Consider the following 24,266-nt stretch of genomic DNA (forward strand, 5'->3'; position numbering starts at 1 on the left):
CAGTTCATATGCAGAAGGACGTAGAAGGGGAGTAGCTATATTAATTTCGAAAAATATACAATTCGACAGCAAAAAGCAAGTAAAAGACAAAGAAGGAAGATACATAATATTAAAAGGAAAGATTGAAAATGAATTAATAACTATGATAAATATATATGCACCCCCGGGGAGTAACAAAGAATTCTTTAAAAGTCTATTTAATTTAATAGCTGTGGAAACAGAAGGGATTCTAATTTGCGGAGGAGATTTAAATGTAGTTTTGAATCATCACTTGGACACAACGAGCCACAAAAAAAATAAAATTCACTTAACAAAATTTATAAACGTATCCCTAGAGGAGATGGGAATGATAGATGTATGGAGAAAAATGCACCCATCAGGGAGAGATTTTACACATTACTCGGCTGTCTATGGGGTACACTCCAGAATAGATTATTTTTTAGTCAAGGAAGATGATAATCACAGGGTGAAGGAGTGCAAGATAGGAGCGGCAGATGTGTCGGATCACAATCCGGTTTATGTAAAGATGTGCCTAGGTAGTAGGAAAAGAAATACTGTATGGAGATTAAATGTGGGAATATTAAACAACGAACAACAAAAAGAAAAGATTAAAGCAGAGATAAAACAATATATTGAGGAAAATAATAATGGAACAGTAGACCCAACAATAGTGTGGGATGCCATGAAGGCAGTTATTAGAGGAAAGTTAATAGCTATAACGGCGCATGAAAAAAGAACCAAATTACAAAAATACAGGTCAAACAATGAGAGACTTAGAGAACTAGAAAAGAAATATCAGATAACAAAAGACCCAAAGATATACCAAGAAATCAAGATGGCCAGGGCCGAAATAAATGATATACTATTGGGAGAAATAGAAAAAAAGAATATATACCTGAAACAGAACTATTATGAGGCAGGGTCAAGGGCAACTAAACTGCTAGCAAAACGTATTCGAAAACAGCAAACAATTAATACAATAAACAAAATCAGGAATCCCAACACAGGAGAATTAACTAATAATCCAGAAGAAATAGAAGGCATTTTCCGAGGATATTATGAGAAGTTATACACACAACCTGCAGGTGCTCAAGAGGGGGAAATGAAAACCTTTTTAAACACATTAGATTTACCAACAATTGGCAGAATACAAAATGAGTCACTGACAGCAACAATTACAATAGAAGAGGTAAAGGAGGCGATAAACTCACTTAAAAACAATAAATCACCAGGCAGTGATGGATACCCGGCAGAGTGGTATAAGATTTTTAAAGAAGAATTAGTCTCAATACTTACAGCATCCTTCAATTGGACACTTAATAATAACAAAATACCTCCTTCATGGAGAGAAGCTATAATTACGGTCATACCTAAACAAGGGAAAGACAATGAACAATGTAGTAGTTATAGACCAATCTCACTATTGAATGTGGACTATAAGATTTATACATCCATTATCTCTGCTAGATTAAATAAATGGGTAACAGAATTGATAGAGGAGGATCAAACAGGATTTATGAAAGGACGACAAACTCACGATAATATTAGAAGAGTATTGCATATAGTGGATCAAGCGCAACAGGAAAAACAAAGCACCATATTAGTAAGTGTCGATGCAGAAAAAGCATTCGATTTGGTGAATTGGACGTTTCTATATAGGGTGCTAGAACGATTTGGATTCAACAATAAATCAATATTGAGTATAAAAGCATTATACCATCAACCTATAGCGAGAATAAAAATAAATGGAAGTCTGACAGAAAAATTTAACATACAAAGATCAACCAGACAAGGATGCTGCCTATCACCTACCTTATTTGCACTCTTTGTGGAACCTTTGGCACAGGCAGTTCGTCAAGATGAAAGAATCAAAGGCGTTACAGTAAATGGTGAAGAACACAAAATAGGACTTTTTGCAGATGATATAATAACCTTCCTTGAACAGCCAAATAGATCGTTGCCAGTTTTGATGGACTTGTTTGGAAAGTATGAATATCTTTCAGGATACAAAATTAATGTAAGCAAAACACAGACACTAACACTCAACTATAACCCATCAAAAGAAATACAGGAAGCATTTCCCATTAAATGGAACACGAAAGAAATAAAATATCTAGGAGTCAATATTACTAAAGAAATATCTACATTGTTTAAAGCGAATTATAGTAAAATAACCCAAGAAATACAAAAAGATATAGATAGATGGAATACTTTACCATTGGATTTGAACTCGAGAGTCGAAATTATCAAAATGAATGTGCAAGCGAAACTTCTATATCTGTTCCAGGCATTACCGATAGAGGTGAGTCAAACTCAATTTGATATCTGGGACAAGATATTATCAAGATTCATCTGGGGGGGCAAAAAACCAAGAGTTAAATATAAAACGTTACAGCTACCGAAAGACGAAGGGGGTTTGGGCCTACCAAGACTGAGAGAGTACTTCTGGGCAGCACAGCTCAGGCATGTGGTGTGTTGGTGCTCGCCGGACTATTCAGCAAGGTGGAAAGACATGGAGAAAGAGTTTGGAGGATGTCCAATTCAGAGTGTTATTGGAGATGAAGATAGATATGAGAAGATCAAGAATTATAAAGATCCGATCACTAATTTTACATTGGAAACATGGTTCAAAACATTGAAAAAACACAAAATAAAGAAAGAAATGAAAGTGCTTAGGTGGATAGCATACGACACGGATTTTAAACCATTAAAATATGATAAAGGATTCAAGCAATGGATAGGGAAAGGGATTACGGGATGGTATACCCTCCAGGAAAATAATGAGCTGTTGAGCTTTCAACAAATGAAGGACAAGTATAATCTAGATAAACATGAGTTCTACAGGTATTTGCAAATGAGAGACTACTATAGGACAGACATCAAACGGGACACTAAGATGGAAAGGAATAGTGTGATTGGAGTGGTACTTAACTCTATTAATGGAACTAAAATGAAAACCATCTCTACACTATATCAAAAACTAATGAATAGGCATTCTACAAAGTATATTAAAGAGAAATGGGAATCAGAGTTTAATATGACAATTACGGATAAAGACTGGATAGATATGTGGAAAACACAACAGACATCTACTAATTCGCGGATATGGAGGGAGTTTGCATGGAAGAACCTTATACGTTTTTTCATCACGCCTAAAATTAAGAATAAATATAGTGATACAAGCGCAGAGTGTTGGAGAAAATGCGGAATGATGAATGCTGATCACTCGCACATATTTTGGAACTGTCCAAAAATTGTTGCATTCTGGAAAAATGTTTATGTATCTGTGAAGAGGATACTGGGGTATGATATCCCTATGAGTAGCATGGTATTCTATCTATGTAATTTTAATAACACCAAGATTAGGGTAAAAGATAGATACCTGATTAAGATTCTGTTAATAGCGGGTAAGAAAGCGATCACGAGGAAGTGGGGGAAAGAGGACCCCCCATGCCAAGAACATTGGACTGAAATTGTGGAAGAAATTTATATTATGGAAAAACTGACACACAGATTGAGACTGCAACAAGCACAAATGGAAAAAAAATGGACAAAATGGACTATATTCAGGACATCAGAGAGCGACAAAAGAGGATAAAGGCCTATGAAAATGGGAGACAATAAGGTAATAATGAGTACAAGCCCCCGAGCAACAGTTTTGGTTTCTTTTTATTTTGGGTAGAGGTGGATGTGTTGTGTTCAAGTTCACTGTATATGTAAATAAATGTAAAAATTTCAATAAAAAGTTAAATGTAAAAAAAAAAAAAATAAGATGAATACATGTATGGATATATATCATGCCTATAAAAGGTATTCACTCATTTGTATGTGCTACGCTCTATTATTTTTTACAAATCAATCATGAGCAACAAAATTGGTTGCTTTTTTTTTAACGAGAACAAAATCAACAAAAAGGTCAACGTGAAAACGGATTGCAGTGTCCAGATATGCGAGCCTTATTCAGACCTATCCATACAGAGCCTGTGCTGTGATTTGAGGCAAAGGTGCATCTACTAAATAAAGTAGAAGGGGGTGAACATACAGTACAGACCAAAAGTTTGGACACACCTTCTAATTCAATGGGTTTTCTTTATTTTCATGACTATTTATAAGGCAAGAAATCCCACTTATTAACCTGACAGGGCACACCTATGAAGTGAAAACCATTTCAGGTGACGACCTCTTGAAGCTCATCAAGAAAATGCAGAGTGTGTGCAAAGCAGTAATCACAACAAAAGGTTGCTACTTTGAAGAAACTAGAATATAAGGGGTATTTTCAGTTGTTTTACACTTTTTTGTTTAGTGCATATTTCCACATGTGCTATTTATAGTTTTGATGCCTTCAGTGTGAATCTACAATGTCAATAGTCATGAAAATAAAGGAAACCCATTGAATTAAAAGGTGTGTCCAAACTTTTGGTCTGTACTGTATATACATATATACAGACACTTATTTTATCTTAAATGTTCAATTGTCTTTATTTTATAGGCAATTCACTTTGATATTAAAGAGTTTTTTTTGTGAATTCTTTTCTCAAAAGGCCAGCTTTTGTTGATTGATTTGTAAAATGAATAACACGGGTAAAACATTCAAGTTGGTGAATACCTTTTATAGACAATGCATGTGTAGGCTGTTATTCTACTGTCAGCAGTCCATGTTTTGGGGCCTGTATGATCTCAGCAGCTGAGATACCAATGTCACATCATTGCGGTCGTTAGGTTCTAGCAGTATCTGTCCACAGCAAAGAGGACATTTGCTTCCAGGTTGTCTGCACAATATCTGCTCTTCTCTGAGAAAACACAATCAAACCGTAACTCTGCACCTTGACTTGTTCATAATAACATCTAGATTTTCATGTTATTTAATAGCTCATAGATCTACTACTGTGTTTCAGATTATTGTGTTGTGAAACAGTACCAGACAGACTGGCATGCTTGATTTTACAGCATCTAGAATATGTTGGTTTACAGAGACATTTACAGTCAGGACCGATCCAAAGTGTTTGTGAACGTCACACCTGCTTAGAAAACATGAATTTACACAGAAAATGTTGGGAAATGCGCATAGTACGGGAGAAACTTATAGTTAGTTAAGTAATATTTAAAGAGTTATCACCTAAAGCCAATTTTATTTCTATTGAAGCCTAAAACATGCTTGAACATAGAACTAAATAAAAGACGGTTCAACATATTAATTTTGATGTTTTACATAGGAAATCTTAACAAAACTATTATATTGTATAGTGATTTTTTTTTTGCTTGATCTGAAATGGATGAAACAGCAAATCTGGATGTGAAATTAGTGATTAAACTAAAGTGTTATTTACTCATAAATAAGATAAAGTGACTGATGGTTAAGCAAAACACATTGAGTTATACTGTCAGTTAAATTAATTGCTACAAAAGGGATGTTAGTGGTATCTCAGTGGGTGGTAGGCTTAACTGTAGATTGGCATCCAAATGAAATTCTGGTTAGGTTTTTAACTGAAAGCAAAAAAAATTAATTGTTCTGCTGCAAATTGCAAATAATTTTCTTAATGTATCAGTTTGTCCTGTATTATTCCTAATGCATACCTGATATTAGCAGCATCTACTTAAATTTCAACAATAAATGCGACCAAAGCAACTGTGAAATTCATTGATGTCTAAAAACTCAAAGTAGTTTTTATTCTGTTTCGAATACCTTCAGATCACAACAGAAGTTGTCTTTGAAAAGAGGTAAAAATAAAAGCAAAGTTGAAGTCCAATTTTATCAAGAAACATGCAGGATGCCCCCCACATCTACTGTGGGGGGCATCATGATAAAACTATCAACCTCATAGTAAGTTTCACTGGTTAAAATGTTTCATGTTAACCCCTTTGTATGTATATCACGCCTCTGTTTGCTATTTTGCTGCTACAGCAGCAGTGAGGAGGGTCTTGACTGAAGCGCCAACGGTCAAGGACAATGTGTCTGGAGGTAACTTTGTTATGGGAGCTGTGGAGACTCTGTTATCGCTTGGGCTCCATTAATTCCAATTCATTTTAGCCGTGTGATAACTAGCAGCGTCTACTTGTCTGTGCTCTCACAAATCAGTGAACTGTGTTTCCAGATAAAGACTGAAGTCTGCTGTGGGAGGCTTCTCTTTCTCCTGTCTGTTCTCATGAATTTAGTGTGAGCACAATTGTGTTCCCTATACTCATCTGTGAAGGCAATCTAGATAGGCATCTTTTAATTAGCAATCATAAATGAAACAGGAAAAGATGTTAGATCTTTATTTTCTCTCACAGTGGAATTGGGTGGGGTTATATCGGCTTTATGTTTGTGTGACAACTGAGGTGTTTCTTACTGAGTGAGGCAAAAATATTTGCAGCCAGACATCATTCCCACCAGTTGGCACAATGTCTGACAAAAGTACTTACATCCCTAACCCTCTTTTTCACAGTTTGTTATGTTCCATAAGTAAAAGTCAATGTATTTTATTGAGATATTTGTCATTGACCAACACAAAGTGCGCTGTAATTTGAAGAAGAAGGAAAATGTTTAACAATGTTTTATTACAAAGGAAGATGTGGCAGTGGAACACCATTGTATAAAATACTGACACCAATATATACAATTCTGTGCAAACAGAATTATATAGATATATTGTGAAGCTGGCTGGTGGCATTTTCATTCCATGGGGATAGCAGGGACAGGGATGTTGGTCAGAGCTGAAAGAAATATTTATGGAGGTACGTAACAGGGCAAAACTGCAAGAAAATCTGTAGATGCTGCAAGACTTGAGACTGTGGATGAGGTTCACTTCCGAGCAGGATAACACCCTGAAACAATTGCAACTGTCACCAAAACTGCAACAGAATCAAAATATATTCATTTGTTCTGAACACTGAGAATAGTTCAGGCAAACCTAAGAACTAAATTTGATTGAGAATACAGGATACCTGAAAACGAATGTTCACATCAAATCCTAAATCCACCCATTTTTCATGATATGAATGAAAAAAAAAATCAGCCTCTAAATATGTGCAAAGCTGGTTGAGACACATCCCACATTCTACTAAAATGTGTTTCTACAAACCCTTGACAAAAGAAAGTAAAGTACAAATCCAGGCCATATTTTTCACATGTTTAATTGAAAAGAAAATTGTAAAGCATGCACTGTTTTCTTTTTCACTTGACAGTTGTGTGTGTGTTCTTCAACATAAAATAATAAGATCCATTGCGGTTTGTTTTTGTAACATGACAAAAACTGAAAAGGTTCAAGGGGTATACATATTTTTGTAAGGAAGTTCAGGTATTCATAGTGTTTATATTTGTGTATTCTGGATTACAGATTGTAATAATCTAAAAATAGCTGTGTGGTGTCTGGAGATATAATGAGCTGAACCATTTGTGAACTCTTTAACACATTTGCGTTTTTCTTTTGTTTATTCACCGTCTACTGTTTCTTTTGAAACAATCACTACTGTCCCTCTAGCCCTGTGCTCTTTATATCAAATCTGATTGACATGAGAACATTTTTTTTAGTATCTTGTTAATATGAGCTCCCTTTTTCTAAAAGGCGAGAAAAGGAAAAAAGATATAACATTTTCAAGGACAAAGGAGGAGTTTGTGTTGTGGGGAGGCAGAACAGTTTAGTTTCTCACACTTGGAGGGAGCTCACTCCAAAAGGGTTTTATAGGATCAAGTATGGTTACTATGTAGAAAACATTCAAATTTGTCATTACCATCGTCACAACTTTAAATTATTTTTGCTTTCAACTACTGAATGGATGGTTTATCTCCTAGTTGTTTAGGCGTGTAAGGCAAGAAGCATGAATTTCCATGCGAGAAGAGTCACCTTGCCTGCCATCACACCTCTATGTCTACAGAAGCGGGTAAGAATTAAGCAGGGATTTCCTGTTTTCTCTGATATTGCCATAACAGTAAAGTTTTTCCCTCTGTTTTCTTCTGAATTGTTGACATTTCTTTATGTTTCAGATTTAGATTTATATTCAAAAAGTGTCACATGAAGTCCATTTTCAGAAAACTTTCATTGGACTATTCATGTTGTCATCTAATAGTTTGCTTACATTCTGTTCAAAACACATTGAGTTATTTTAGCTTCTCGGTTTTCTGTTAGTGTTTTTAAATGTAGTTTTTCCATAAAACATGTTTCTATTCCGCCAGTCAGTCAGTTACACTTTCAGATGTGTCTGAAAGACTTGGAAGTCTCTATCTTGTTAGACTGCTTTAACTGGAACGTGAGCACACCTTGTGCTTTGCTTAAAGGCTCATAATTATCTTTGGGTATTGCAACAAATACTGATTTTAGGATTCCTTTAATAATGTGTAATCTCTTCTTCCTATTTGTTGAATTTGCCTATTTACATCAACATTTTGATGTTAAATAATAAGCCTTAATACAGAATATTATCCTACTATTATACATGAAAATAGCTTTTGTTCAACTCTCAAAACTCATGATTTCTTCCAGAAGTCACTTTGATATGCAAAGCTGCAACTAACCTTAGAGCTTGCTTATCAGTCGTGCTTGATAACATTTATTGTTTTTCTGCAATTTGTCTACTGTTGCACACTGATTATGTCTTTCTAGCTATTGCCTCCCAGTAACTTGAATCAGAGGGCTGGTTTGCCATAAGTAGCTGGTTGTACAACTGTTTGTAGCAGTTAGAAGCAGCACCTGGTCTGGAAGCCCTGCAAAAATCTGAAACCATCAGTTTTTCCAGTGTTATGACATGACTGGGGAGAAGTGGGAGGATAATTCAGTTGGTTGTCTTAGTCCAGGCAGGAAGCCAGCTCCTCACCCTCTCTCCGCTCAGTGACAGAGCCACAGCTGTGGGAGTGCGCTTCAAGGTTCAACCTTAGGAGGCTAATTGGCAAAATGGCACACGCTGTACTGCCCTTGAGATAAGAAGGTCTAATAGAGGAGTTTGTGTTCAATGAGACTATATTTAGTGCTGTATGGTAAGTTTCTGGATATACTCTGCCTTGTCTGGCTGTCTTTACAGCACGTAATGTACCGATGCCTTGCCCCAAGTTTCACCGATCACCTTGGCAAGACACTTTTTCAGATCAGCAGTTTAGACAAACTTATTTTTTTTTCACAATTTTTCTGGGCCTCTATTGTTTTTTTTTTTTGTTTGTTGTTGTTTTAAGACATTTTGAAGTCTCACTCATTTTGTCACAATACAACTTTTTTATAAGGATGCACTGATAAGGCAACACTATAGTGGGAATTTATAAGTTAGAAGGAAATTTATACATCGTTTTTAGGAATACATTTTTTAAAATTTTCTATGTGAATTTGCATGTAGCCCCCTTTTATCAAAGCAGTATGGAAACATGTTTTACAGGTTCAAGACTATGGACGTTTCTTCAAGTTTTGCACGTTTAAAGATATAACTTTTTCCAATTCTTTCTTGCAAAATAACTTTAAACAGCAATTTTGAACTCTTCTCCTCAGATTATTAGCTAGATTTAGGTGTGAACTTTGACTGGGCCATTGATATGGTCTAATCTAAACCATTTCTTTGTACCTCTGGCTGCCGATTGTGGACCAGTTGGAAGTCAAATCTTCACCCCAGTCTCAATTTTTATGTGCCTTTATTAGGTTTTCTTTCCTATTAACTCTGTCTCCCCAGAGAAAAACATCCCCACAGCATGATAATGCCATTACAGTCTTCCACAATATGCAGTGATTTATTTAGGGGGATTTGCAGTGTTTATTTTCTGCCCAGCAACTTTTGTAAAAATAAATAAATCCTGTATGACCTCTATGGGAAAAGCTGCAAAATGAATTTTTTACTGTTTAATTTCTTTCAGCAATGTTTTTCTTTTCAATAAAGACCTGATTTTTTGAGTGCAAAACTAATTGTTTTCCAGTCAACAAATTCTTCCACATGAGCCAAGGATCTCTGAAGCTCCCCCAGAGTTACCATAAGCCTCTTGGCTGCTTGACTTATAAATCCTCTAGTTAGTCGGTAGGTTTATTGTTGTGCCGTAATCTTTTCCATTTTCATATACTAGATAAAACAGAACTCTGCGAGACCTTCAAAGCTTGGGGTATTGCTTCAAATTTCTCAACAACTTTCTCCCTGACCTCTCTGCTGTGTTCCTTGGTCTTCATGATGCAGTTGGTTCTCTATGTTCTCTAACAAACCTCCAAGGTCTTCACAGAACAGCTGGATTTGCAATGAGATTAAATTACACACAGGTGAATGGTCTATCACATAAAATGTCAATACAATACATTGACATTTGTGATTATATTGTGACAATGTGAAGAAGTTTAAGAGGTGTGAATAAATTTGCAGCGCAGAATAATGCATACCTGTTCTTTTCATAAATTGTGGCTTTGAAATTGAACAAAAATGCACAGTATAATATAATTTAGTCTACATTTCATTTTATTGTTGCACATTTGTAATTGTTATTTAAAAGTTTTTTTCAATATATTTCAAAAATGTTGGTATCCATTGAGACCCCTAAGGTCACAGTGCCAATTTAAGCTGTCATATGCTGCTTCTCTTGTCTGCTCCTTATATGTCTGAACATGTGAATCTGTTGTAGTTTTTCTCCACCTGTGTGATTGGTTATGATTGGAACCTTTGTTACTGCATCATGCAATGTAAACTATACTAACACTGAATGGTAGGGTTGTTTATTAAGTGCAGTTGTTTGCTTTACTTGGCATCTATTACTGAACTCTAAATGAACAGATTTAAGACTTAAGACCTTCCATAAAAAGGTCATGTTATTGTTGAAAGCATTGCATCCTTAAATTTTTGGGCTCAGTTTGTTTGCAACTGCTCTTTGAGTTTTTGTGAGCCTTTAAGAAATATTTTACAGGTGCATGAATGTTATTTTAAAGAGATTTAAGCCATAGACCGATAAGGTCTAAGCCACAGACCTCTCTTTTTGGAGGAGAAAGGATCCAGGTGTTTCAGTAGGTGCCCCAGTGATGCATATATCTGGAGCTGGGAAAGCACAGTGCTAACAGGCTGTTTTGTCATGCAGCTTTCTAGTTTTACTGCAGCACAGTGGAAAACACTGAGATGGGGAAAACTCAGTGGGAACCAGCAGAGACTTGCTGTGAAGTTTGATATGTGCTTTTATGTTGCGAACCGAAGGGAAAAACAACTTTTGCAATTCTGTGGACTCAGTTGTATTTTGTGGTTTTAAAGCTTGCCCAGACACAGCAAGATGCCCCACTCCATACAGAGGGGGAGCAGACTGATTAATAATAATAATAATAATAATAATAATAATAATAATAATAATAATAATAATAATAATAATAATAATAATAATAATAATAATAATAACAATAATAATAATAATAACAATAATAATAATAATAAAAATCAAGTTTCTTCATGTTATTGTCCACTCTTCACATCCTCATATGTGTGCAACATACTTTGTGTATTTTGTTATGCGTTATGAAATAAATATCAAGTTGATGAGGCAGAGAATGTATTACTTTTAATGCCAGAACAGTTTTAAAAACACTTCATTTAGATTTCCTTGTGGCCTATTTCTTAAGTGAAGAATGATCTCAGTTGCTGCATGTTTGGAATGGTCCTTGATTAAATGCTATTTTCTTTCAGGTGATAAAAGTGTATGATGAAAACAACACCAGCAAGGCTGTAGAGGTGCCCACTGATGTCACCGCCAGGGACATATGCCAGCTATTTGTCCTGAAGAATCACTGCATTGATGACCACAGCTGGACTCTTATTGACCACCTCACCCAGCTAGGAATAGGTAAGATATTTTTAGCCTCTTTGATTATCTGGCTGGGCATATTCCAATCTGAGAGTACCATAATTTATAAGGAACTGACATGGTCCCTAATATATTTTGATTAATTCTTTTCCTTTTATATCACTGTAGCCCCACTGTTAATTACAGTTAATTGGCAGTAATATAGAATTTAGAGACATAAAATGTTCATTTTAGTTGATTTATTTAATATGCATGTCAGCAATTGCTGTTTTTTTCCAATCAACTTTAAATTGTGTTTATTGTGCACCTTTAGTATTATTATTATTATTATTTTGTAATTTGACACTTCCAGTCCAAAGCAAATTGTATGAAAACATAATGAGAATAAAATTCTGCTTGGCATTATTACTCTTATATTCTGTGACACTGGATGGAGGCGGTAAATACAGCTGAAACCAGATTTTCTAAATTATGAGATACAAATTATTGTAGTTTTTTTTCTAGCACTTTCTTAACAGTCAAAACTTTATTTGCTATTAAATCGATATTAAACGTTGTGATTTGGATCAAACATTGTGAGTATCATTCTTGGGTGTCACCTTTAGTGTACTACATTCCAACAGTAAATGCCCAGACATTGTGGGTAAAGTAACATGAGACACAAAATTAGTAGAGGCTGTCGTTCAGCATTAGCTTGTGCTAAATAATACATCATGTATTGTGTACAAGTCATTGTGTAAATCCAGCAGAACAAACTTAGCTTTGTCTTGCCAGGAAGTGGGTGGAGCTATATTTGGTTTGCCAGGTGAGGGGCTGGGCTTCACTTTGATTCCTAGGTGACAAAATTGTGATGCAACAATTTAGAGGTTTTTGAAACAAGTCGTTTTGCAGACACCAGCAGAACATTTACTTATTTCCAAAAATATTTTATTTTTAATTTTTATTTTTTGCTCTTGGATTGTTTCTAGAAACAGATATCAAAATGAAAGTACAGAAATATGCAAAAAATTACTTTTGCATAATAGTGAACCTTTAAACTTATAATTTAGTTTGGTTTGATAATACACCTGTTTCCCTGTAACTGGTTACACACTTGTTAAAACCTTTCATTTATTACGCTTTCATTCATGTTCTCCCTCTGTGTTTTCTCCAGAAAGGACCATAGAAGATCATGAATATGTTATGGACGTGCTATCAGGCAATGGGATGGAGACTGACAGTCGGCTGTATTTTAGGAAGAATTATGCTAAATATGAATTCTTTAAGAAACCGCTGGTGAGTTTGCCACAAAATTCTACTGAGTATAAAATAATCAGACCAGTGGTGGTTCTTGCATGAATGGTGTCCTGGACAAGTCTATTATCTAAATCATCTAAAATCAGGGATGGGATATCGTGCAGTGGAGTCTCACACAAAGCACATAAAATAGTTTCCCATTTCCCTGCAGCAAGCAGAGAGCACACTCTCCCCATTGAGAGATAAAATCAATAGCAACTTTGTTTAAAGCCTAGTCATGACAAGTAAATTATATTTTTCTGTCTGGTGCTTGTTCCTCCCTGGAAAACGTCCCATATGACCCACATCAAAATCTGCCACTGGATCACACACATCTTGTAACTGTTTAAAAGATGTATTAATAAATACATTTTGTAAATGTAAATGTAAATTTGTTAAACAAATTTTGCTAAATTTTGTAGGACTTTTTCCCAGATCATATGGTTTCAATATCAACAGAAACTAATGGCATTGTGGATCACTCCGAGCTTATTGAGGTATGGAGCTTTTTGATTTTGATAACCAATGGTATGGAAAAAAATATGAATGGTCAACTATTTCTCACCCCCAAACAGACCTTCCTCAAATCCAGCACTTGTCCTGAGATCCATGGCCACCTTCATGTCAAAGAGCAAAGCAAGAAGTCCTGGAAGAAGTTTTATTTTGTTTTACGGAGGTCAGGGCTTTATTTTTCCACCAAGGGAACTTCTAAGGTTAGCAAAATACACATTCAATAAATAATTAAGCAATGTTTTTGAGTATTTTATTGATATAATTTCAGTTTACAATTTTAGAATTATACGTCTACTGTAGTTTCAAAATAATTAATTTTGCATTATCTAAGGTTGATGCAATTTGTCCTCAGAGGGGTCTAAATGCATAAAACCAATTGGAAACCTCTTTTCTCTGTAAAATCAGTTCATGATCAGTTCCTCCTCTGCATGTGCACCAAAGGTGCTTGTGCACTGGAGCAGGTTGAGCTTGGTTTTACTGAGGCCAGCTGCAGTGGAAACCATACTCTGTGCTGTTGACAAGTGAAGCTTATACCTGGTTTGCAGCCATGCCAGCACACCCAGTTTTCAACTGCTTTCGTTTCTTACAACAGTAGGTCTTTTGTTGTTAAAGTACAGGTAGGTTTGGTATGGCGCCCGCTTTTCATCCTGCGTGTTTACAATCCATCTGGTGTCTTGGTCAAACACTTTGCTAGTCAGTCAGCACAGACATTAATGGCTGAAGCATTACTTTAAATAAGGAAGTGGGAACAGTGTGTCACATAAAAGCAGAACAATGAACGTCTTTCAGTTATTTTTACTCAGACAGTTATCTTTGACACAGTATAGCTATTGATATTGTCTCTGTGTCTAAATATGTGCTTATCTCTTTCATTAAATAATTTGATTTTTCAGATAAAAATTCAGTTTCAAATATCATGCTCCACGATTGAGTTCCTACATTTTCTCATTTTCATGCTAATTTAATTGGCAATACTATCTATTTTGATTTCATCGAAATATTTTAAAAGAAACCATGATCATTTTTTAGGAAAATATGCTTTTTCTTTCTCATGTATTTTCTATTAATCATTGTGACATAAAATGAAATAACAACCATTACCATTGGCATGTACATGTATATTGACCAGAAATATGTCTTGGTTCCTCGTACTGTGTCCTATAAAGATTTTTATACCTCCAGAACTTTCCAATAATTTTAAATGTATTTTATTGGGTCTTAATGTGACAGGCCAACACAAAGTAGTGTGTAATTGTTATATGGGTGGATAATGACACATGGTTTTTCAATTCTTTTTTTTAAATAACAACATAAATCTCTGTGTTTACATATGTCATCAGCCACATTCAGTCTGATACATCTAAATAAAATCCACAGCAACCAACTGCAACTTGTGCCTAATTTGAACAATTTTGGCATATAAGGCATGCTTCTCTAAGGCTCTGTATAACTTTAGAGTAACAGTTTTAATGATGAGCAATTTTTTGTTCTACTTTTTTTATATTTCCATTTAAGCTCCTAGCTACAGCAGTCTTTGCTGTATTTTCACAAGAAGCTCTGTTTGATGTACAGGAACCAAGGCATCTCCAGTTCTTTGCTGATTTCGCAGACAGTGACATCTACACTGTTTTATCAGCCAAAAAAGCGCATGGAGCACCAACAGAGTTTGCTTTCTGTGTCAAGGTAGGGAGAGCTTCTTTTACTTCATGATGTTTGAACTTGTTTTAAAAAGAGAAGAGAACTATCAAAGCTTTCAGGTTTCCAACACACATTATATTTCAATATTGTGTCTGCTTGTTACGTCTCACTGCAGGCTACAAAGTGCAGTTCATCTCGTGATTTGAAACTGCTTTGTGCGGATGATGAGCAGACCAAAACCTGCTGGATCACAGCCATGCGCTTGTTAAAGGTTGGCTTGCTGATGAATAACTGTGGCTGATATGTAGGACGAGGAATGCTGAGTCAGTGCTAGAATCAGATTTAGCTTTGGAAAGAGGTCAAGGGAGACTATCGAGTGATGCTGGATTAGCATTCCCGCTCTTGATAGAGGCAACATGTGTTCATTGTCTGGATATCTGATGGAGCAGTTTGAGGCATGAGTTCATCACACTCCTCCATAAAAAAACTGAGTGTAGTATAAAACATGAATTTCAGGGGATGTTTTTTTTTTCTTGTCTTCACAACAAATAAACAAGGTTTAAAAATTAAATGCAATGTAGTATCTGGGCTCAAATGAATCATTTCAACCTTCTTCATCTTTCAGTTTGGGATGCAACTTTACCAAAACTTCATTCAGCCTCATCAGAAGCAAAAAGTCTCACCAATGGTAAGCTGAAGTTGTAAAGTTGTCTGTAATAATGGAAGCTGAAGGTGTTTGTGTAGTGTGTAGTTCAGGTGCTATTTAGGTTATTGTAAATTTGTTTATAAATTTCTATTCCTGAATATCAGCCACAGTTTGTAGATGGGCCATTTTGTACCTGTCATTGCTCAGTGTCTTTCTTGTTGTTGAATTATGAACTGATCTTAACGGAGGCAAATGTGGTCTGCAGTTCTTTAAATGTTGTCCTTGACTGTATCATGACCTCCTGGATGAGTTGTCAATGCATTCTTGGATTACTTTTGGTAGCTAGCCAGTCTTAGGAAGCTTCACCACTTTCCCATGTTTTCTCCACTTGTGAATAACAACTCTTGCTGTAGTTCACTGACTTCCCAAAGCCTTAGAAATGATTGTGCAACCCTTTCCAGAGTGAGAGACTTCAATAACTGTGTTTCTTATCTTCCCCTAAGTTTTTGTTAATAAGTCTATGGTGTGATGTTTTTGGGATGTTTAAATAGGTTTCAATGGATTTTTTTTTTAAAAATCGAACATATCTATCGAACTTAGATGTCCAAAAATCTGATGATTACAGATAATACAGAATATGACAAAGGAGGCAATTATATTTTCTCTTTAGGCCAGACTAGTTTAGATACCTTTTTTATATTGCCTGAGCTACTTTTTGTTTTTACTCTGGTTTTCTTTGTCTAATATGTTTAGACAAAAAAATTGCAAAAACAAAAGGCATTTGTATGGCACTATGGGTTTTTATTTCTTTGTATGTATGGATGTTGTTACCAAAATCTGGTCTGATTTCCATGTCCATAGAGCTATAAAAAATTATATGTTTACTGAGAACATTTTTGATGTCTTCCAACATTTTCTCTGTGCTGTAAAAACTATACCACAGTACTAGGATTTCTTTGTGAGCAAATACTTCGCTTTAAAGAAGTAATGGAACACTATAAAAGTAAACAAGAGTGTAAAGTGGACTAATAAACTTGAACCATGAGACAAAGTTCTATGAATTGCTGAACATTTATATTTACTGAATGATTTTTAATGCAGTACTATAAACTTGTCATATGCCAGTGTTCTACTTTTAGCCTCTGTTAAAATAACTCATTCAGTGAAGCCTTAAAAACAATGTGAAAGCATTAAAAATGCAACAGTGATAAAATTCTGTAGGACAAATAACTCACCTTCAGTGTTTTAATGTGGACTTCATGTCCCAGAATAGCCTCAAACTTTACTGAGGCAGCAAACAGAATCTATTTATGGGTTATGTGCATGCTCGCAAGCTGCCAGCCTTCTGAAAATACATAATGATCAGCTGCTCTCACATTTGACAGCTCATCCCTTCTTCTTCTTTTCCTGCTGTCATGGGGTCGAATGCTCCCTGGCAGACATAGCCAGGAGGATTTGCTAGAAAGATTGGAAAGTATGTGAATCAGCTCGATGCCGAGCTGGGTAATTAAATTTTATGTATAGATAACATGATATGTTTCAGCAGAATTGCTGCCATTTATAAATGATAGTTGAGCTGATGAGTATTTACGGCATGTGATGTGGGTCAGAAAGGATAAACAGCAGTAAAATAAAAAAAAAATGTTTAAGAGCACTCATTTTAATTGCAGAGCTTAGTTGGTGGAACAGCAATAAGTGTTGCAATTTGAAAGCTTTGAGGTAATCCTCATAAGAAGAATTTTCTTGACTGTGTGTGTAGTTTAAAGCCACTCACTCTATGACAGCTTAAAAGAGTAAAATGTGCCCATGTGTCATTCTTTCCAAAGCCACTCTAATCCCTTTTCAATAGGGCTTTCTGTCTGGAATTATCTAGAAATGATGAGGATGGAGTCACATTACACAGACACTAGGTGGCAATGCAATCCCATATTGCAGCAAGTCTTTAAACCTTATAAAGGTTCTTATAAGGTCCTTATAAAAGGGACTCAATTAAAAACAATCTGCATTTTATTTCCATGATTTAGATTTTTACTTGCTGGAACTAATGTGTCTTTTATGGTTTAATTACAGTGCCTAAAACAATATATAATTTCGTTACCATTTCAGAGAAGCATCTCTGAGAACTCACTGGTGGCCATGGACTTTTCTGGTCATAAGACTCGAGTGATCGAGAACCCGTCTGAAGCTCTCTCTGTGGCTGTGGAGGAAGGCCTGTCATGGAGGGTGAGTCAAGGATTTCTCAACAAATGTCTCACTCTATGCAGATAGAGACCAGCTTTATGTTTATTAACAAGGTAGAAATTTGTTAAAAGGAGTACATGAGAGACAAATCTACAAAATGATTTATGTTTTTTACTTTTTATCCAAAATATTTTATAAGTGTGGTATACCTTTCTATATAATGTATGTAAATGTATACTCTGGTACCTCTAAACGGAGTTCAGTGCAACTACCTGCAGAAGTTACCTTATTATTGAATAGAGTCTACCACTGTGTATTTTATTCTCAGTAAAAATCCAACTGTTCTCTGAAGGACTCAGATGTTTGTTAGAGAACATAAGTGAACAAACAACATCAGGAAGATCATGGAAGTCAGCAAAGAGGTCAGGAAAAAAGCTGTGTAAAACAAGAAAAATAAGTTGTGGACAATTTAAAAGCAGGATAGGTTATCTGAAAGTTTCCAAAATTTCAAAGAGCAATTTATAGCTTGAAAATGGATTAAAAAAATGCATCTGTAAGCCTTCCGAGACATAGTTTTACATTTTAACTGACAATATGAACAGAGGCATTAATCTGAGAAGCAACCAAGAGGCCCTAGGTAACTCTGGAGGAGCTGCAGAAATTCACAGATCAATTGTGAGAATCTGTTGACAGGGCAACTATTAATACTGAGCCCTTCATATCTGGGCTCTGTGAAAGAGCGGCAGGTTGAAAGCAAGAGGGAGTCCAGTTTGCAGTTTTCCACTTGTCACATAGGGAAAAGCAAACATGTGAAGGAGCTCAGATACAATAAAACCACAATTTGAATATTTGGCCTGTGTGCAAAACACTGTTGATACTGTCAATACAATTTGACTGAGCTTGACTTAATTTGCAAAAGAGGCAGAGCTTTGATTTGCTTGATGTGCAAAGCTTGTTGAGAAATATTAAAATTCATGCATCGTTTTCTTTTTGCATCAAAATTATGTGCTGCTTTACATGAAGAGCGCTTTGAGTAGTCAAAATGATTGGAAAGTGCTATATAAGTTCAGTCCATTTACCATTTAAAATCTAAAATTTTAATTTTAAAATTTAATTTAAAATCCCAATAAAATAAAATGAAGTTGGTAGCTGTAATGTGATAAAATCGTAAAAAGAGATATAAATATATATAAGTTATATTATGAAGATCACTCATGTCTCCCTCAGAGGAAAAGCTGCCACCGTTTGAGTGGTCATGGGAGCCCCTCCTCCGCACAGAGCTCAATTCCAAACCTAGGTATGTGAGATACTTCTCTATCTGCTTCACATATGTACACATGTAATAAAACAGCTAACTCTCAATCTTTGTGCTGCAGCAATCCACTTGGCTCAGCCGTGGTTCCATGGAAAGCTGTCTAGGGAAGAAGCTCAGCATTTAATTACCCAGCAGGGTCTTATTGATGGGTAAGTTGTTCATTCTCTTTTAGCATATTGTCTTGCTTAAGACAATTGGGATTTTGCAAATCGGGTGACCTCTTGCCTCATATCATTTAGAGAGTTTTTCTGTCTTAGCTGATTTGGAAAAGAGCAAGTACAACAATACATTTATAATTGTTTACACTTAGACCAATCATGTGCAGTTGACAAAATTATTATTTACAAATGATGACCATTAAAATGGCTACATTTATGTGCTACAGTGTCACAGCTTAACACTTTCCTTTGCTTTTATTTGTCAACACGTCAGTGATATCTTTACCAAGACAACTACAACAACAATCTTTAATTGACTATATTATGTTTTACTACTCATCTCAATAATTCATAAAGATTTAAATATTGGTAAGTCTCAGAAGGTGTATTTTAACATACATACTTTGGCTTAAACTACACTAACTGGGTTTCTTCCTGTTCCAGAGTGTTCCTTCTGAGGGACAGTCAAAGCAACCCAAAGACGTTTGTTCTCTCACTCTGCCACATGCAGAAAATCAAACACTTTCAGATTCTACCAGTAAGTACACTTATTTGCATAAATCTAAGCTAAACTGGAAAACATTTTCTTTTGATTAAAAGGTTGGTCAGATGAGGGTGTTTTTACAAATACAGACCAAAATTATTTTATTTATGGTAATAAATAAATTGCTAAAAAGAGAAAGAAGATATAGGTCATGAGATTATTTAACATCTCTATAGTCAGAGCTTAACTCAAAATCAAATCAAATCGCTTTGATTAATGGCACTGGTTGTTTTCCAGACCAAATTTGGAGTCATAGTATAAAACAAAAACAAACAAAAAAATTAAAAACACTACAGGTTATACTTTATTAGGTTTTCTCCAACTTTTCTGAAAGATTGGATTATTTGATGCCTGAACAACACCAATACAAACAGTTTCGCTGGATTCACATACAGAAGTTCCTAGCTGGAACAGATGGAGACTTGTCATGCACCATTTTTGTTTTCTATTTTCAACCAAGCTTCCAAATGTGTTGAGATTCACCTGTGCATTTACTCTAAATAAGATGGATGACATCTACCCTGCTATTTTACCTGCAGTACAGCTTAATATCATTATTATGCACATTGTCTTGTTTTCTGTAGTCATCTTACTATCTTTTGTTGCAATGACACCAGACAAATCTCCTTGACTATTATACAAGTTGTTGTCAGATATATATCTGCCATCTCCATTTAAATTTAGGGAAGTGTAAAAACTAATAGGAGGTGGAAGGACCTGTCTGGGAAAAAAAAAAAAAAAAAAATTATATCTTTAAACCACTTCCATGATTTTGTTATTAACATACAGCTGAAGAAAAAATATAAATAAAAAAGCACTTATAAAGACTTAAATAGTTATACTTTAAGCCTGTTAGCCTTACTTAGCATTACTTCATTGTAACATCCATGATGTTGTGCCTCAGTCATGGGAACACAAGTTAGAAGATGTTGGTTGTAAGGTTACATTTTATCCAACTAAATCACAGTTTCCAACAAAATAGGAAAACATATTGAAAAACAGTGGTGTAGACATATAGCCTTATTAAAAATGGCATTTTACTATTAAAATGCCATAAATCATCTTAAAATATATTGTCATAATTTGTTTTAAATGTCCAGAAACTTGTGATAGAGCGAATTGAGGTTTTTTTATATCTCCCTTTTGTATTTCTTTTCACATAATCCAACTTGACTCTAATTTATGGATTATATCTGGGGCTCCTTGTTCTTTTGGCTCAAAACATGTCCTTGTATGACAGTAGCTATACATTTGAAGTCATTATCATATACTGTCAAATAATCCTAAATAAAGGTTTAGATGTCCATGAAAAACAGATGAGAAATGAGTCAAACATGTAAAAAAAACTCTGCACCAAGGTCAATTTCACTTGTTTTCTATTTGCCACAATTGGCAGTATCTGTATTATATTTGTCTCTGTTTTATGTGCACATGTGAATGTGTGTATTTGGTCCATTTTAGGTGGACGATGAAGGGGAGCTGTTCTATACTTTGGATGACGGTCACACACGATTTACTGATTTGATCCAGTTTGTGGAGTTTTACCAGTTAAACCGTGGGACTCTCCCCTGCAGATTGAAGCATCACTGTATCCGGATCACCCTGTGAAATGGACACTCAAGACTCCCCAATGGGCCCTTCACTCTGGATTTTGTTGGACAATTTTTTGCCTTACAGAAGAACAACGTAGAGACTATGGTTTTCACAATGTGGAACATTCTCCATCTTACTTTTTCTCTTTCAGGAAAGGTCAGCTTTCAGAATGGACTGCATAACCATTATAGATTGCAAATAAGATTATTTTTTAACTCAGTTGTGTCTCTACATGTATTGGGAAATCTATTTTGCAAAGCCTAATCATGATGTTTTGCTCTAAAAAGTGTGAAATTTTGTCACTTCACAATATAAGTGAAACTTTTTTGTAATAGCTGATTTTCTAATGGTGTACACATACAATATTACTGAAACTCCTTTATACTCTACAACCACAAACTTTATTATATTTTATTGGGATTTGTTTTTCTCGGTATGCCAAGATGCATAATGATGAAAGAGAAGTGGTTCTGAAAATGTAAAAAAAAAAAAAATCTGAAATTTCTCCCTTTGCAATTACAGCTCCAAATGCTTTGGAAGATGTATCTAATGACTAACATTTTCACAAAATAGCTTGTCAAGTTTTCAGTGACCTCAACTGACCACAGCATTTTTCTTCCGTTCTTCCACATTTGCTGTGTCTCATATATGTCTTGGGGAAAACTCCAAAAAAACTTCTTAAGATTTTCTCCTTGCCAATTTTCTGTAAAACCCAGATTTGTGGAGCACATAACAAATACTATATCTTCCCTGCCTTCAGATTATCCCACTTGAGCGGTGGATCTCTCCAATTCCTCCAAAGTTACCACAGGACTCCCAGCTGTCTCTTCTGATGAATGCATTTTTGCCTGGCCTACAAGCAAAGGTGGATAACCATGTTGGTTTGTAGTATTACCACACTCTTTTCATGTCTAGATGATGATATGAAAAGATATGATACTTCCAAAGCTTTATACCTGATCAGTCTGCTCTTTCTTGGTCTTTCTGATGTTGTTTGTTAAGAAATGTTTTCTAACAAACCTCTTCAGTTGTTGAATCATAGTAAGCACATGTGAACACTATTTACTAATTGGTTGACTTCTGATCGCGATTGATTGCTCCATTTTTTTATGGGCACTAGATGGCTGCTGAGTAATTACTACATGCCACAATTTTAAAAAATGATGTGCAAAAAAAGGCAAGCCTGCAAGAAAACTTCTAGTTATGTGCATCCCAATAAAAATATATTAAAGTTTGTGATTTTTAAAGTAGAAAAAAAATAGAAAAAAGTTAAGGTGAGTAACTATTTTGGGAGGTATTGTAAACATGATTCATTTCAAATAAAGAAACATATGCTTAATTGGATGCATGCAGTTCTGAAAACATCAGTAAGAACAAGTTTCAGCTGTTCAACATAAATAGGGCTATTTTTTCTTGTTTTTGTACCTCTCAGTGTTCAGGATTTTTTTTTATTTGTTTAGTTGAGAGAAACAGCCTCTCAAGAAATAGTACAGCGTTTTCAGCTGCAAAACAGAAACAAAAGGAAAATGGTGAGAGAGGTTTGTCTTTCTGTAATTACTTCTGAGCTCCCTTAAGAACAAGAGCAACAAGGTGTATCTTACAGCTTTTACCTTTCAGCAATTATGAAGAAATTGTGTATAACCGATTTTGATCATACTGAATTCACCTGTAAAATAAAATGAACCCCTTTGGAGTTTGTTCTTTTTGTTTTCGCACCTGGATTGATTGTAACTTGATGCTATACAACCACTGTAGATCACCACTTAAAGGCAGTGTCAGAAATGTTTTTGTCATAGTTGTTTGTATGCCATTAGCACTGCTGTGTAAAATTAGCATAATTCATTATTATTATTTAAAAAGAAAAAAACAAAACTACATTATTAAAGGAAGATATTTTGAGTCACTTTTAAAATAGATGTCTGCGTTTTATTTTAGCTTCAAAATTTTGCATTCAATTAGTAATACACTAGCAGCTTAACCTTTATGATACATGTACATGGGGAGGTAATTGGCATTTTTTGACCCTTTATTTCCCCGGTATTTTCTTATTTTTAATTATTATTTAATCATCACTTGGTCCAATCAAAACAAATATTACAGATTAACAAACAGAGGTACTGATCTACAAAATAACAAATAACCAACTAAATAAGAAAACAAACAACATCAAAACAAACAAATAAACAAAAATAAAGGAGGTACACATTAAAATGGATACATATAGGACAAAGACAAAACACAGAACATAACCAAATGGCGTTGATTAATCTACAGTTACAGATATTTTGGATAGAAAGGCAAAAAGGACAACAACAAATATTATAAACAAGTAAAATAATAAAAATACATGCCAGGACAAAGAATAAATAAGCAAATACATTGAAAACAACTGAAGAACATGTTTTGTGATTTTCTTTTTAGTAAATTGTCCCATTTTCCCTCCTTTGGCCCGGGTCTTTGTTTCCACAGTGGCACAACTCACCAGCATTGAAATGGCATCTAGAATAATGGAATATATTTGATTGATTCTGATTGATTTTTATTTATTGCTGTTTTTTTGTTCAATTGTTATCTGTGGTGTGAGAAGATCTAGCCATTGTAATGTACCAATTTCTTCTTCTTCTTTTTTTTCCAAATAAGCGGTGTTGTTTTTTTGGCAATAGTCAGTGCCACAACCAGCAATGTGTCCA

At 35.0% G+C, this 24,266-nt stretch overlaps 1 protein-coding gene across 5 annotated transcripts in view; it reads left to right on the forward strand.

The window, feature by feature from the left end:
• The window catches only part of grb14 (growth factor receptor bound protein 14), a 36,529-nt gene extending 13,260 nt beyond the window's left edge, over window positions 1-23,269 (forward strand). For 2 of the 5 annotated variants that reach the window (XM_023337280.1, XM_014471131.2), the window contains 12 exons: window positions 11,596-11,752; window positions 12,867-12,988; window positions 13,411-13,485; window positions 13,564-13,701; window positions 15,074-15,184; window positions 15,315-15,410; window positions 15,765-15,827; window positions 17,892-18,008; window positions 19,194-19,263; window positions 19,343-19,430; window positions 19,884-19,977; window positions 21,445-22,430. In XM_023337280.1, coding sequence (XP_023193048.1) covers window positions 11,596-11,752; window positions 12,867-12,988; window positions 13,411-13,485; window positions 13,564-13,701; window positions 15,074-15,184; window positions 15,315-15,410; window positions 15,765-15,827; window positions 17,892-18,008; window positions 19,194-19,263; window positions 19,343-19,430; window positions 19,884-19,977; window positions 21,445-21,591 — 1,278 coding nt within the window. In that variant the 3' untranslated portion in view covers window positions 21,592-22,430. Of the gene's footprint in view, window positions 1-7,771; window positions 7,861-11,595; window positions 11,753-12,866; window positions 12,989-13,410; window positions 13,486-13,563; window positions 13,702-15,073; window positions 15,185-15,314; window positions 15,411-15,764; window positions 15,828-17,891; window positions 18,009-19,193; window positions 19,264-19,342; window positions 19,431-19,883; window positions 19,978-21,444 lie in introns of all 5 variants that reach the window. The other 3 variants (XM_023337283.1, XM_023337281.1, XM_023337282.1) reach the window with 3 other exon arrangements.
• Window positions 23,270-24,266: the final 997 nt, after the last annotated feature.

Source organism: Xiphophorus maculatus, chromosome 7 (assembly GCF_002775205.1).
Source record: "Xiphophorus maculatus strain JP 163 A chromosome 7, X_maculatus-5.0-male, whole genome shotgun sequence".
In the NCBI taxonomy this organism is placed as follows: Eukaryota; Metazoa; Chordata; class Actinopteri; order Cyprinodontiformes; family Poeciliidae; genus Xiphophorus; species Xiphophorus maculatus.